We start from the raw sequence: 15,432 nt of genomic DNA on the forward strand, positions 1-15,432 counted from the left end.
TCCTTCCACAAAAGTAAACACAATACCACCACTGTGGAACTAGCCCATAGTGGTGGTGTTGCTGACTATAGTGTTTTACATATAGTTTATGCATCCAAACAGGGCTGTACTTGTGCGGATGGAAATTGCTTTTATCAAATGCACTGATACAGCTGGAAACAAAGTAGTTTGTGAGTGTATAGGTTCCTCTCAGATCTAATATGTCACTAAAACTTTGGTGGCATTTGCTACTGAGATATACTTCATGCATGTGTTTGCAATACGTCTTCCAGGGTTGTCTGCGCTGGCCAGAGCTGGGGTTCTGCACATTAATTAATATTGTTAACAAGCAGAAAGTGGTGCAGGTGTTCACAGGTGAAAAACTACTGCAATGCAACCGACCCGCTGGTGTGTTGAATGGGAACACGCACTAATCGATTCTAACACATTTCAGCTGCACAGAAAAAGACAAGCTGTTTTCTTTCATTGACGGCTTCTCACACAAATCCTTTTGTCAAGAACTTAAAACTACACTCGTAATCTTTTTGTAAGCAGTCGCTGTTAAGCAAGTTACTGACATAAAAGCGGAGAAAAAAATTGAACAAGTAGACAGGACAGAAAAGTTGAATGAGCATTGGCTCTTATTTTAATGAAGAAATATTTCAAGTTAATATCAGTGCGTATTTAGAAATAGCATGTGATACTCCCAACACCAAATACATCAGCAAATTACAATTTCAAATCTTTATAAATTAATTGCAAGAAAAAAAAATTAAGATAGAGAATAAGGTTCAAAATAAACATCCTGGTTGCTTGCTGCACTGCATCAATTATATTCCTGGTTCTTAAACAGCAAGAGAGATCCAATATTTCATGGTAATTAGGCTCTCCAAAATAGCAGTTACTTTTCTACAAATGAATTAAGCAGTTTGCATTTATTTATCATGTATAATTAAATGTTATTCTGAGCTGTTACAAAGAAATGTAGTCATCTCAGAGTAAAATTTCATTCCATGATTGAAAAATCACACTAACGTAGGAACACGGCTTTCTGGTTATACCCACTGGGAATGGTCAGCCGAGAATAGGAAGAACTACATGTGAACACATTTGGCTGTTACATAAAATGGCTTTTTTTTCTGGTTTCACAGCCTCATAACAATACTGTTTTTCAACACTGTTCCCAGTCATTGTTTTTAAAAAGTTCATCAACATATCCTGAATCAATCACTGATATAAATAACTCCAGTGACAAAATCCATTATGGAAGGACACAGAACTGCAAACTGAAAATTGTACCTCATGATTTTAAGATGGAACTGTAATTATGCTATAAAATTCTGTAAAAAAAACCCCAACCACACAGTAAAAGCAGTATCTTTAATTAACTGGCAATGGTGGAATCTGAAAAACTAAGTTATTATTTTCAGAGACATTTAACTCGTTGGACTCTAATGCAAGACAAATTGCACGGAAGCTAAAAAGAGATGCACATTTAAAGCCTGCAAGTGGGATACAAAAATATTCTCTAGTTCTTTCATTTTGATACAAGGAGTTCAATTCCCTAATGGAAGAAGAGAAAGTACATTCTCTTTCCTAGTCCATCGCTGTGCACTGAGACTATTCCCTTGCTACCAGGAAATGGTGTTTCCCCAACAAAAATACCAGCCGTGGGAAATGCAGACTTTCTGGTAGTAAGGGTTTGTTGATTTTGCTTTTTTGAAGTGTATTTTCAAGCAGGTGAAATACTCACAGGACACGCATTTCTTTTACTACTAGACTATTGTGAAAATCGTGTACATCAACCCTGTAACTTAATCCAACTGGAGTTTGCATCGCCAAGAATAGTTTGAGAATCTAATGTGACGTGACAGCATGGAGACGACCGCCGGATGACGGAACACCAGGCTAAATGAGACTAGCAGGAAAAGGTACAGGCTTCGGATCTAGCAGGAACACCTGAAGGTTCCTCGTTACCATACCCTTATGCCCCCGAAGTTACAGTAATTCTGTGCATTACCCAAACGACAGAGTTTGCTTCCAGAAAATCGTGAGGTAACAGGAAACTTCTGAGCATTCACAGCTGCTTATGGCACGGACACACGAAAGGTCTGTGAGCTCAGCTGAAACTCTCGAGGCGCCAGGGACAACGCAGACACAAGGTAGGCTACAGTCTGGTTAGGCCAGAAACAAAAACTTAACATTTCATTACACTGCATACGCTCCTTTTATGCACAAATACAGGGTGCTGTAAGCTCTTTGCTCAGTAAAATTTAATGTTTTGCATCTGTAAAATAATCAGCTAATACTGCAATATAATAAAAAAAATCGTGCACTAGATAAACAGAGCTTCTTCCCCCTGAAGAGAAGTTCTCAGGAACATTTTATTCTGCTTCAGGTACTATCTCATGATTTGCCAGCTTACATAGTCCCTTTTAAAGAACACAGTATTTACCTAAAACCGCAAAGTAAGAATAAAAGAAAAAAAAAAAAAAAGAAAAGTTTTTATTTTAGTTGTGATACAGCTGGGATAGATACAAATGAGCTGTTGCAATGCACCAGAGTAATGAAAATTCAACATGAACATCAGAAGAATAAATATATACCTAAATTAATCTCTGTAAATACATTCACAGGTCCACTTAAGACACCCTTATGCATAACTTCATCAAATCTGCAGACAGAGATGGATGTTAGTTCAAGGGGAAAGCAATTTATCATATGACTCGGTTTATCTGTCATTATTCCAGCAAAAATCAGTAGCAAATGTGAAAATCTACATTTATTTTCCCCAGACCAACCGCATAGAGGCTTAAGTCACAAATTCTAATATTTCCAATGTTCAATCAATAAGGCTTTTTTTACACTTTTTACTATAAACTCAGGAAAAAGTTTGGTGCAATGTGCCAGAAAAGACTGCACATTGCACTGACTGGAGACTAACATCTGCTTATGGTTTAATACTAACCCACAGGCAGCCAAATAAAGTCCCATATATCCATGTTTTTACATAAAGTTTCCTTCCAGATTCTGTCAGAAGCATACTAGCAGTTAGGCCTCCTAAAAACAGCAAAGATGGCAAACTTTTCTTGAGGCTTAGTTTGGAATGAACACTTTTTCCAGGGAACTTATTTCTTCTTTTAGAATCCTTTGCATCATAAAACTCTATTAGTAACCTACGAGCAGACAAAAGGAGATGGTCAAAGTCATGTATTAGCGTAAGAAGTTTTAAGCAACTTACTTTCATCCAATAACTGCTTCTATTCACACACTATTTAACAAATGATTTCACAATATGTAGCAGCTCATCTGTAACAAGTTTAAACAATCAGTATACCTTCAGAATATGTTGCATTCAAAGTAACATTGCATGTCAGAGTACTCAACCTGAACCTTTGTAAGGAATAAAAACAGATTTTCCTTAGGGACCAATATTAACATCGAATATAAATGTTGAAAAGAATCCTATTCATTCAGCATTTAGCAGATAAGCCCAGAATACTGGGCAATATCATAGGACAAAACAGCACACAGTTAATTGTTGAACATCGAAGAGTGGGGGAAATGTATCTTCATAAAATAAACTAATACATAACGAGGGCTCACGAGACACTAAATACTTTGGAAGCAAAATATGCAAGAGTAAAATGCCACACCACTGGTTTAGCAGTAACCTTTTTCCTCCTATTTTTGAAAACCTGTAAAAAACAGATTGGAAAATTCTGCAGTTTTAAGTATGTCTAAATTCGCCTGACAGACTGCTTTGGTCCCAGGAAAGGTGTTCCAGTCAACACGAGTCTACAATGAGACATAGATGGTCAGGGTTCAGTTTTGCTGGTCTTCACCAGAAGACTATTTAAGGGACAGGCTTTTATTTTATGTATCAGTTCCTTGTCTACAAAATGAAATTCAGACTTTTTTCCTCTCAAAAGTGAAGAAAAGTACTTAGTGACCCATACCTTCTAAGACACTTTAGTAATAGTGTCATATTTGCAGACAGTCATATTAACTTCTATGTGGATTCAAAGATCACAGGACAAATTAATCATTTTTTTATGTCCATTGAGCATGAGACTGATAGAACAATTTTAAAGCAGAACATACCTGAAGAACCGAGAAAATTTCTGTCTCACACAAGGGATTCAAGGATTTATGAAGCAAACTGATTCAGCTCCCCTAAGCTGGACTTCAGATGTGGCAAATTAAACCATCGTCTCTCAAACAACACTTGAATCCCCTATTTAGGCACAAAGTCCTTCCAGAGCACGAGAAGGTCCCCCAGGATCTACTGCATGTGCTCACCAACAGTGAGCATCTCCTTATCTGGAGATGCTGGAGGGAGCCAGGCACTTCCGTTCTGCCACAGTTCAAAGACAGATGAAACTTCCTTTTCACTTGATTTCCCCAGTGAAGGTGGGGATTTCAGGGTTACTTGCATTTTTATCCAGTTTCTGTCTGACAGAAGATGCATAAACAATTGTGGCAGAAAATCTTAGATTAATACCTGCCCCTTTCTAACACTAACACTAATTATGAGGCTGGAATCAAACTTCCTTTCCTTATTTGCCTACCTCGGGCATCTTATATGCCTGGCTGCCCATGACTCAGCTTCAAGAAGATAAATCAAAACTATTCAGATGAATATGAGTCTTGCCTGAAGCATGGATTCACAGCTCTTCAGTCTAAGGAAAGTCTAAAACCCAGGAATCCCTAAAGTTTTAACTACAAGGGTATTACACAAAATATGCACAGGTGTACCAACACCACCTCTCTTCAGAGTGCCCTACAGCTCGTGCTGCCGGTAACAGAGAAATCATGGGTATATCTGTTAATATAGTAGAAGGAAGAAAGCTTCTTGAAACAGAAAGTTCTGCATGTTGATACTCACTTATCCTTTATTTCAAAACGTTCGTGAAGCCACCTTCTCATATACATCTGTTCTTCTGGAATGTCCTTCAGTTCAATTCGGTCAATGAAAATATGAACTCTTGGGCATTCCTTGGAAAGAAACTCTAAAAACAGAGCAAAATAACAAGACCAAGTTACAGAAACACTGCAGGGCATTTATTAATCTAAAATACGCTGAAAGTCTGACCTCATAGTTGTAAGTGCCTTGGAAGCTTAACTTCAGTTTTCAAAAGCCCCCCTCTCTCCCGAGCACTTCACTGAACTTAGAAGCCATCTGGCTTACACACTTTTGAAATGGTGGCCCATTATCATGCGCAGCATTGAAAAGTTGTCCTAAAATGCACCCTGCTAATGGCAAATGCTAAGCTTGAAAACGTTACATTTGTGCCTCAGCAGTACTCTACTCATTCTGTAGCATGGGATGGAATAACTTTGATGTCGTAAAGTTATCCAGCCTGCAGTTTTGATTAGAGTTAGCAATCCTCTTTCCTTGTGCTATTAAAACGTAAATTCTGTCGGATGACAAAATCACAATGATTGGATTTCCCAAATCATTTCTAGGAGGAAGTGGGCTTCAGTTTAAGTAATAACCTATAGTCAAAAAGAATAGTAGGGTAAAAGACTTAGGACAAAATGCTGCTTTCCATTTTGTATCCCTTCATTTTTTCTCTGTCATACAGCCTTACAAATCTCAAGACAGCCCTACTGCAATTCTCCTCCCCCATTTCCTTGATTTGTCCTAGAAAAATTTAGCAAGCAAGCACTAAGCCAATTATTAACAAAGCTCCATTACTCAAATAGACTTGGGGGATTTCTTACAACTAACAAGTGGCAAAAATACTGCACATGTGACGGAAACCCCGCCAGTATTTGTATATTAGTAATCACTTGCATTTATCAGAGCAAGGGGTATCACAGTAACCACAGAATCCTTGTGCAAAGTGAGGCATGATGTCAGGATAGAAGTCTTTGGGAATCTGGACAATCTTCATATTTTGAAAAGGGACCAGAAGTGTCTTCCTATAATACAGATGGGCAACAAATGTAGCACAGACTGGGTGGTCCCTTTAGATTGTTGACATTTTTTGGACAGGAGTGCAGACGTACAGAAGACTTTGACCCACAAATATCAGGGGTATCTTGAGGAATGACTGTGCAAAGTAATTGTCACTACACGTACATTTTTTTATTATTGTCTGCCCAAGCCAATATCCCCCTATTTGTTTTTCTTCTTTTCTGGATTATTTATTTTTAAGGACTTCACTGTAAAAGCAATCCTTATCATATACTAGAAATTGCCATAAAGAATTTTAAAAGCCTGTTCATGTAAATGTGTAGAGGGAGAAGGAAGGAGAAGAGTTAAAGAGACCAGTAAAGTCTTATAGCATTTTGATGCAGAAATGTGTAGGTGCTGTGTGTAGTTCTGTCTAGTCCTCAGGCAGAGACAGCCCTTCACTGAACCACAGCATAGCGTAAAGGGAGCAACATGGCCCACACACCATCAGCTGAAGAGACGGCTGAGGGCTTGTGGTGGGTTGAACTTGGCTGGACACCAGGTGCCCACCAAAGACACTCTGTCACTCAGCTGGACAGGGGAGAGAAAATGTAACGAAAGGCTCATGGGTTGAGATAAGGACAGGGAGAGATCACTCACCAAGTACCATCACAAACACATCAGACTTGACTTGGGGAAATTATTTTAATTTATTATCAATTAAATCACTGTAGGGTAATAAGAAATAAAAACTAAATCTTAAAACCCCTTTCCCCCACCTCTCCCTTCTTCCTGGGCTCAATTTTACTCCCAATTTTCTCTGCCTCCTCCCCTGAGCAGCACAGAGCAACAGTGAATGGGGGTTGAGGTCAGTTCATCACATTGTCTCTGTTGCTCCTTCCTCCTCAGAGGAGGACTCCTCACACTCTTCCCCTGCTCCAGTGTGGGGTCCATCTCACAGGAGGCACTTCTCCATCAACTTCTCCAATGTGAATCCTTTCAATGGGCTGCAGATCTTCACAAACTGCTGCAGCGTAAATCCCTTTTACAGGCTGCAGTCCCTCAGGAACACACTGCTCCAGCCTGGGTCCCCCATGGGGTCACAAGTCCTGCCAGCAAACCTGCTCCAGCCTGGGCTCCTCTCTCCAAAGTGCCACAGGTCCTGCCAGGGCCCTGCTCCAGCAGGGGCTTCCCACAGAGTCACGGCCTCCTTTGGGCACCCACCTGCTTGACTTCCTCCATCAGTGCAGGTGGATCTCTGCTCCACCATGGACCTCCTTGGGCTGCAGTGAGACAGCCAGCCTCACCACGGGCTGCACCATGCAGGGGAATCTCTGCATCAGCACCTGGAGCAGCTCCTGCCCCCCTTCTGCACTGACCTTGATGTCTGCAGAGCTGTTTCTCTCACATTTTCTTAGTCCTCTCTTTGGCTACTCTTGTGCTGCAGTTTTCCCCCTTCTTAACTATGTTATCCCAGAGGTGCTATGACCATCGCTGATGGGCTTGGCCTTGGTTCCATCTTGGACCCACCTGGCACTGGCTCTATCAGACATGGGGGAAGTTTCCAGCAGCTTCGCCCAGAAGCCACCCCTGTACCCCACTCACTACCAAAACCTTGCCATGCAAACCCAGTACAGGGCTCTAAACAGAAACAAGGCCACCTCTTAGCCACAGAGTAGCAAACACAACTGTTGCTAAGAAGTTTCTGGTAAAACCACCTCCTAGTTACAGCTATGAGATGGCAGGAAAGTTAAGTACCTGGAGGTCCAGACTGATGGTAGGTATAGATACTGCCTCCAGGTTTACGTGCAACATTTTTTACTAACCATGAAGAATCAGTGCTCATGGGTTGGAAAGCAGTTTTTACCTCTTGCTTTTAATCACAAGGAAAGATTTTCCAGATCTGTTTCTCTGAGGGTGCTATCCAGGGCACTATATGAAGGTCATTGACTAGATGAGCACCTAAAAACACACTATTAATATTTTAAAATGACAGATGTATTATCCATGTCTTAAACGCTTATAATGTTCACTGATGTACAAATCCTCTTTTTGAGTGGCATTACCTACTAAGTGGAACATTCTAAAAATACGCAAAACTGTATCTAGAAAACAAATGCCTGGAAGCCAGATGATATGGTCCTTTTTGTATTGGACTCCTATAAAAAGCATCTATGCTATGCATATTCAGTTAAGGCTGAAGAAACAGTGTTAAAATATATTTCAAACATTCTGTGCATTGTATAGTGTATGTTTCTTTTGCTTCATAGCACATAGGTTGTTCATGATAGGAACAAGCAAGTCTTTTCTGATTTATTTATAATCCGATTTATTAAGGAATATTATAAAAAGAGCACAATTCAAAGTTATATGACAAAGTTAATAGCTATATTGTATTTTTTAAACTTTCATGCTGCTTTTAAAAATATTGATATTTGATCACTTAAAGAGAGCAACAGAGTACATTACCAATAATAAGCTCTACGTAACAAAACAAGACATAAAAGTGTTTCAAAAGAAACACCTTCCCCCACCAAAGCTGAAATGTAGCAACTCTACAAATCTGCTTAGAAAGCAAAAACCCTCCACAAAGATCTACACATTGCTTCTGGTTTTCTACCTTACACCCAAGTTTCAATGCAAGTTGATTCTTAGCACTTCCTATGCTGGTCTTCTTCAACCAGATGGAATTCAGTGCCCCTGTCTGAAGATCCTAAAATTTCAGCCTTACTTCCCAACTTTGTAAATCTCAATGCCCTTCTGCACAGCTTTACCCGCCCCTGCAGTTTCAGCCTCACCGCAGGGTGTGTGATCTGCAACTGCAGGTGCCCCTCCAGAGAGAGTCACAATTCCCACCCACTGATTCAAGGCCATGACATCCAAAGCCTGGGCATCCAGGACATCTGCAGAGGACATTGTAATGCATGCAGTCCAGTCAGGGAATGTGACCAGTCTTCAATTATCCAATTCATGTCAGAGTTTAACACAACTAACCCTTTTTTTTTTTTTTTTAGATGCACAATGTCACTGCAATCACATAAGAACACCAGTGGATAAGAACAATATATCGAGATGTTGTTTTTGAGAAGGAACAGCTGGATTTTATCACCACAACCTCTAAAGGTTTGTGGTGGTCCCATGACCCTGAATTTCACATTAGCTTAACTCCCCAAAGACTTAAGTGATTAAGCTAAGAAACCAAATCTTATTGAAGCAATTTATTATGTGCAAATTACATCCAACTTCAGGGACACTAGCCCTTAGGGCCAACATCTGACAAGCTTTTCAGATCCCCAAACTTGGCAGAATCTTTTATAATTAACAGCAGGAACAAGCAGGCCTGAACTTGCATTCAAAACACAAAACGTAAGTGCAAATCATGCATTATAATCAAACATTATATTGGGGACAGTGTTGGTCAATCAGGAGCAGAGTATGATTTGGGTTAAACGAACACTAACAACTTGCGTGGGAGGCAAGTGGACTGACTTTCATGTGGGAGGTAGTTTCCTAATAAGACTTTCTATCTGGCTATGTAACAGATAGAAGTGCAGAATGTTTATAATGCTTCTAGTGACCAACCACAGCAGAAGGAAAGATTTGAAAATAACAAGGTGGATTGAGCATTTTTGTTCTTAAACTGTGACACTGTGGCCCTCCGTCTGTGGGACAGGATTCACACTAACACAGGACTGAGGGATTCAGTAGAGAATTAGGATTAATAAGGCAACAGCCTCCAAGGAAAGGAATCGAATCCACGGGTTTTTTTAATTGCAAACGAAAATTCTGGGAGGGTGTTTTGCTTAGTGGAGCTTCCACAAAATTTTACTAGTTTTCAACTCCTCACCTTCAAAAGTCAATTCATTCTGTTTTGAATTATCAGCATTCCCAGGGAAAGTGAGGGAAGGAGAGAAGCTCCAAAGCATAAAAATGCCTGTAACTGAGAAGGGACAGACAAATGGCTTCAGACCACCTTGCCCTTAATGCTACCACAGAAGTTCATTCCACCACTCCAAATTACTTGCCTAGCCCCTTAAGAAAGTTGTGACAGTGGTGTTAACCTTAAACAGATATTCCAGTTTTCAATTACTAATGAAGTCTATTTTTATATGCACTTTAAATATGACAGCAATAAAGTAGCTCAGATTTCAACCTCCTACATCAGCTCTTCTACTGCAATGTAATTATAGAGAAAGTCCTTCAAAATTAAGAAAGGACAAACTGAAGCCTGACATAGTCATGTTCACTTAAAGAGTCCCCAGTCCTTTCCTGTTTTAACTGATTTTAAAGTGATGCTATAGGAAACTGAAATCTGAATAATGTATATTTATTCTGAGTAACTAGGATTTAAAACGTGTAATAGTTATCTCCTCAGTAACAGAACATTGCTTGTTATAGTGTGTATAGTTTTACAGTCAAACTACAATAGCAAAGACATTCCTCTTTGATCTGTAGATACTTTCTTCACTTTTAAAACTTCCATTAGTTTGGACTTAAGTGTTCAGCTACCAAAGTCGTTCATACATTATCTCCACCTCAATGAAGGAAATCCCATCTCTCCAATTTCATTTATTTTGCACACCAAATTAACAACCAATTGGCAAAACAAACATAAATTTCAGTGCTGGGTTGTTTCTCAGCTTCACGCTTTCCATCACCCCAAGTTGAGCTGACAGGAAACTATTTCACAGCTTGCTCTAACAAAATAAAGCAGTGGTACAGCAAAGCGGCACTCAATGGGAAAGCAAACATCCGGGGGACAGCAAAGGTTTTTCAGAGGGGTAAACCTGGGGAGCAGCAGAGGAGCGGGCAGCACCGGTACCTGCTGGTACTGCTGGTGTAGGTAAGCACGGAGGGGATGTTTTGCAGGTCGGGTTGAAGATGGCAGCCAGGAGACGAGCCTAAGATGTGAGGAACAGCACTCAGAAGTACTGCCAATCCCCCATGCGAGGCCCGTGATGCACACAGAGACCTGAGCCTCTGTGCATCCAGGAGGGACACAGCAGGGGGAGCGAGCACTTGAGGAGCTGGGGGACTTTTCTGAGAGAAGAGAAAGGGGTTGCACCTGAATCATTATTAAGGTGCTGGCTATGAAAACTGAAAAGGTCTTGGGCAGTGTTTCAACTAGCAGTTGGGGAAAGTGAGAGGTCAGGAAAAGCAACCCCTTCAGGCTGACATGACATAACATGTGAAGTGGATGTGGCTAAACTTCAATGTGAGAGCAAAACTCAAAAGTGCCTCTGCACCACTGTGAAAGCCTGAACATGAAGTGAGAAGAAAAAGAATTACTGGCAGCAAGAGATTACCCCTGTAAGGCAGCTATCCCAGTGACCCAGAGGAGCGTGCAACATCACCATGCTATCAGATTTATAGGAATGATAGAATAGGATGTACCGGTCAGGGAATGGTAGTATGCATGAAGGACTACATAAAGTATAATAGCTTTATATAATAAGGAAAGAGAAGCACCATGAAAACCTTGTGGATGGAAATTCCAAGCTCTGATAAAACATATATTAGATACCTACATTAAATGACTTCCTGATAAGTTTTATAATAGTGATATAATAGCGAATCTAGACAGAGAGCTGCAAGTTCAGGACCGGTAGCGAGATCGTGAGATTCCAGCTACCTTTATTGAACTGCGTCGATACTTCTGTCAGGATGAGGTGTACAGGGAAACAAAATATAGAGAGGAGAAATAAAGATTGTTTCCTGGAACAACTAGTTGTAGAACCTGCAAGAAAAGATGCCATTCCTGATGTGGTCTTGAGTGGTGCACAGTGTTAGTGAGAAGTGCTCATCAACCACAACACAATTAATTTGAGCATTATAGATGAAGAGTCTAAAGCACACAAATGCACTATTAAAGGAACTATGTAATGGGGAAAAAAAAAGGCAAAGTGTCAAAACACCCTAAAAGAAACAGTCCAAATGGAGGCAGTCTAGAGGCTGTTAAACTCCTAAATACCAAAATCCAGAAACACTTCTATTAGAAACCCATGTAAAAAATGTGTAACAATGCAAAAGAAAAAGTCTGGGTGGGTCTGACGCCCACCTGTGTGGTTTAATGGGAAAATTAAGGAGGCTACCACTATATGCCGACCTTCTCCTCTTTGAGGAATGGAAAGCTCATCCAAATAAGGAAAAGCCACAAAACCACTCAAGCCAAATGTAAACATAAAATTAAGAAGACTAAAAAAGAACCTGAAAAATGCAAAGGGTGCTCTAACAATTTTAACATTTTTTTAATATATCAAAAGCTGTAAGCCAGCTATGGCATTGGTGGGACTGCTAGATGACAAAAGTGTGAAGGGCAGCACTCATAGTAAAGTATAAGCCCATGCAAGAGAGACTCAAATATTTGTTTGCATTATTCATCCTTGCTGAAAATGTTTGATTCCTACATCCACTGCATTCTTTTATCAGATTACTCGAAGGAACTAGATCAATAAGGAAACAGACAGAAAGTATTAGACTAAATAAACAAGTTTGATGTCAGGAAGTCACCAAAACCAGACGGCATTCATCCAAAAGCTCTCAAATGTGGAATTTAAAAACAAAGATGTGTAACCTATCATCACAAACAGCCATTGCGCCAGAAAAAAAGGGGAGTTTCCCTTCTACAAATGAGGGCTTTAGAGATGATGCTGGGAAATACAAACCAAAGAGCCTGACATCCCTGGGTAAGATAGCAGGGTCTATAAGATCACTAAGCACAAAGATAATCACAGTCTGTTGGAAAAGAGCTGGTGTGGATTCTGTAAAGGAAAATCCTGTATCACCAATTTGTTGGATTTCTACAACAGTGTCAAGGAGCAGGCGGATAAAGGGGATTCACTGGACATGATATATTTGAATTTTCATAAAGCCTCTGACAAGGTTCCCCACTGAAGGCTATTAAAGAAATTAAGCTGCCATGAGATTAGAGGAAAAGATGTTTTATAGACTGAAAGCTGCTTAGAGGAACGGAAGGACTTAACAGTCACTTCTCAGGATGGAAAATACCCAGCAACTGAGATCCTCCAGGGATCTACACCAGGCCTGGTTTTATTTTGTGTCATGACTGATAAGCTGAAGAGGGGAGCAAACAGTGAACCCTCCAGTTTTTCACATCTTTTTCAGAAGAGCCTTAGCTATTTTGGGTACGCAAACACTGGCTGAACTCCAAAAGGACCTCAAAGCTGAGCAAACAGGGTGAAAATGCAGCAGCTGAGCTTCAGCATAAAGAAACATGGGGGAAAAAAACCCCAAAACCCTGATTACATGATACTTGGAATTGGTGGTTACAATTTGGGAATTGTTGACCCTCCTCCAAAACCATCCTCTCAACTGGGCAGCAGCCGCCCCAAATGCACCCAAATACTGGTCAGCATCAGCAAGGACACTGAGAACAGGGCAAAGTGAGTCACTTTGCAGATACATAAAAAGATTGTGAATCCACATTTTAAATATCATGTGCAGTTCTGGTCTCTGTATCTGAAGGAGGATGTAGTAGACTCAGAGAAGGCCACAGAAACGGCCAGCTAAAATGTTTAAGGAGGAAAAGCACCTGCATTACAAACGAGGAGCCATTTAAAAAGCCGAATTTTCCAGTTGGATAAGGGAAGCAGAGACAGGGATATGACAGCTTTAAAAAATCCTGAAGATGGCAGGTAAGAACTATAGATCAACAAATCCTGCAAATCCAAGGGTAAATAATCACATTTCTGTACCTTTATAAAGATGCTCAGATTTAAAGAATCTTTTAAAGCTATTATTATAAAATGGTACATATAATTTTCTATACTGGTATCAGCACTGGAGAACAGCAGAGTGTCACCATAAGCTGTCTTGCTGAAACAAGATGGTATATGATGAAGACCCACAGCACTTCCCACATTACAGTTCACTGAAACTGCCTTCGAGTGGCTTTAATCTGTTATTCCAGAGGCATTCTGGCCTTTGTACTGCTCTGCAACAATCTGTGAATGTTGTATGTTGGCCAAGTTAGCAGGAGGTTTCCTACAAAAGCAGCAACAGTTTTGATCAATAGGCTGCCAGCAACAGAACCTGGATCGGATTAGGTCTGTGGATTATATCTAACGGGTATCACACTGCTGGTAACTGAAAGAGAGCAAATTTAGCAGGTATCTGTGTCTTCCTTGGAACTTTTGTAAAATTTCAGAAGCAGGGGAAAAAAAAGTTGAACTATGCCACTGGAAAAAAAAAAAGGCAAGAAAAGATACAAAGATTGGAGCAGTTCAAAACAATGCTCTCTCTAGCAAATAAACAGGATCTGTTAGGAACTATGCCAGTACTGCTAGTATTGATGTTTTTGCCTTTCCTTCAGCCAGTGTGTTTTGATAAACAGAGAACAGTACCACAAACAGAGCAGAAGAAAAAGACTCTCATGCACAAAAAAAAAGCAAAAATAAACACAGGCACTCAAAGCAGCAATATATTTCTTGCCAAACCTGACAGTGTGAAGAAATTAAAGTTGTTTTTGTTATCCTCAGGGTTTAGATACACTTTCGCATAAAGATCAGGAGTTCCCTGAGCTGTTGTGCATAAATGCTGCCTGGGGAGCTGAGTGCTTTCTCTCACATGTGCATGAGGCCCAAGGTGCAGGGTAATTTTATGAATCTCCAGTGTAAATACTTTCAAAATCCTCTTTGTGTAGCAGAGGTTTTGTGATGACTGTGTGCTTTCTGATCACGTTCCCAAGGGGAGTTATGGATACCCACCTTGAGTAGGAGCTGCTCGAGAGTAACAGAGAGTTGCAAGGCCCTAGTTCGCAGTCAGAGGAACACACGCTCAGGGCCTGAAAGGACGATGAAGGGGTTACTACCCCTGGTGAGGGTGGTTATTCACACACAGACACAGGTGTTTGTGATTTGGGAACAGGAAAAATCATTTACCCTGGCCTTATTCCTACACTCCTCCTTAGCCATGAAAGTCTGGTTCTTGTTGGAGACAAGAAACTGGGCCACAGGGACTCCAGATACAGTCACCTTTATGTCCTTGTTTTGAGATTGGTAGAGAAACAGAGGTGCTACTCATGCTCAGACTGCCCTTCATTTTTGCTGCTTTTCAGACTCCTATGGAGAATTACGGCAAGACCTGAATACATTCCCAAAAACTGATGCTGCTCTTCAGCGAAATGTTATTTTTGAGCAGAAGTACATTGTTTAGTTGTTACAGTATGAAAATACTTTGTGTTTACCTAGACCATCCTTATCTGAAGAATACCAATGCACATGTGCAAACCTGTGTTCAAAGTGTCATTTCAAATAAAACATCCAAGAATTAAGAGTTAGGCTTTCATGTTTACTACTTTTAATAGGAAATTACGGGGGTTCTAAAATGACAGACCTCGTCCTTTGGAGGACAAGTAAAAATGCATTCAGTTTAAAACTGAATGATATTATACTTACTTTGTGGTATTTGGTGAAATTGTGTTAAAGAAGTTGTATTTTAATACTTTACACACAATAAACCCAGGGTTTTTCTTTAAAGAAAAAAATTGTATGATAGCCAACTTGTGTTGTTATCAAAATTCCTCCAAATAT

The 15,432-nt window shown here is 40.2% G+C and overlaps 1 protein-coding gene across 1 annotated transcript in view; it reads right to left on the reverse strand.

Moving 5' to 3' along the window:
* Positions 1–596: 596 nt before the first annotated feature.
* Positions 597–15,432, reverse strand: part of AGPAT5 (1-acylglycerol-3-phosphate O-acyltransferase 5) — a 58,818-nt gene continuing 43,982 nt past the window's right edge. The window contains exons 7-8 of the mRNA XM_082047425.1: positions 4,868–4,991; positions 597–3,155 (exon numbers count right to left, since the gene is read on the reverse strand). Of these exons, the coding sequence (XP_081903551.1) occupies positions 2,930–3,155; positions 4,868–4,991 (350 nt within the window). The 3' untranslated portion in view covers positions 597–2,929. The remainder of the gene's footprint in view (positions 3,156–4,867; positions 4,992–15,432) is intronic.

This window comes from Streptopelia decaocto (assembly GCF_964273445.1).
Source record: "Streptopelia decaocto genome assembly, chromosome: 3".
Lineage (NCBI taxonomy): Eukaryota > Metazoa > Chordata > Aves > Columbiformes > Columbidae > Streptopelia > Streptopelia decaocto.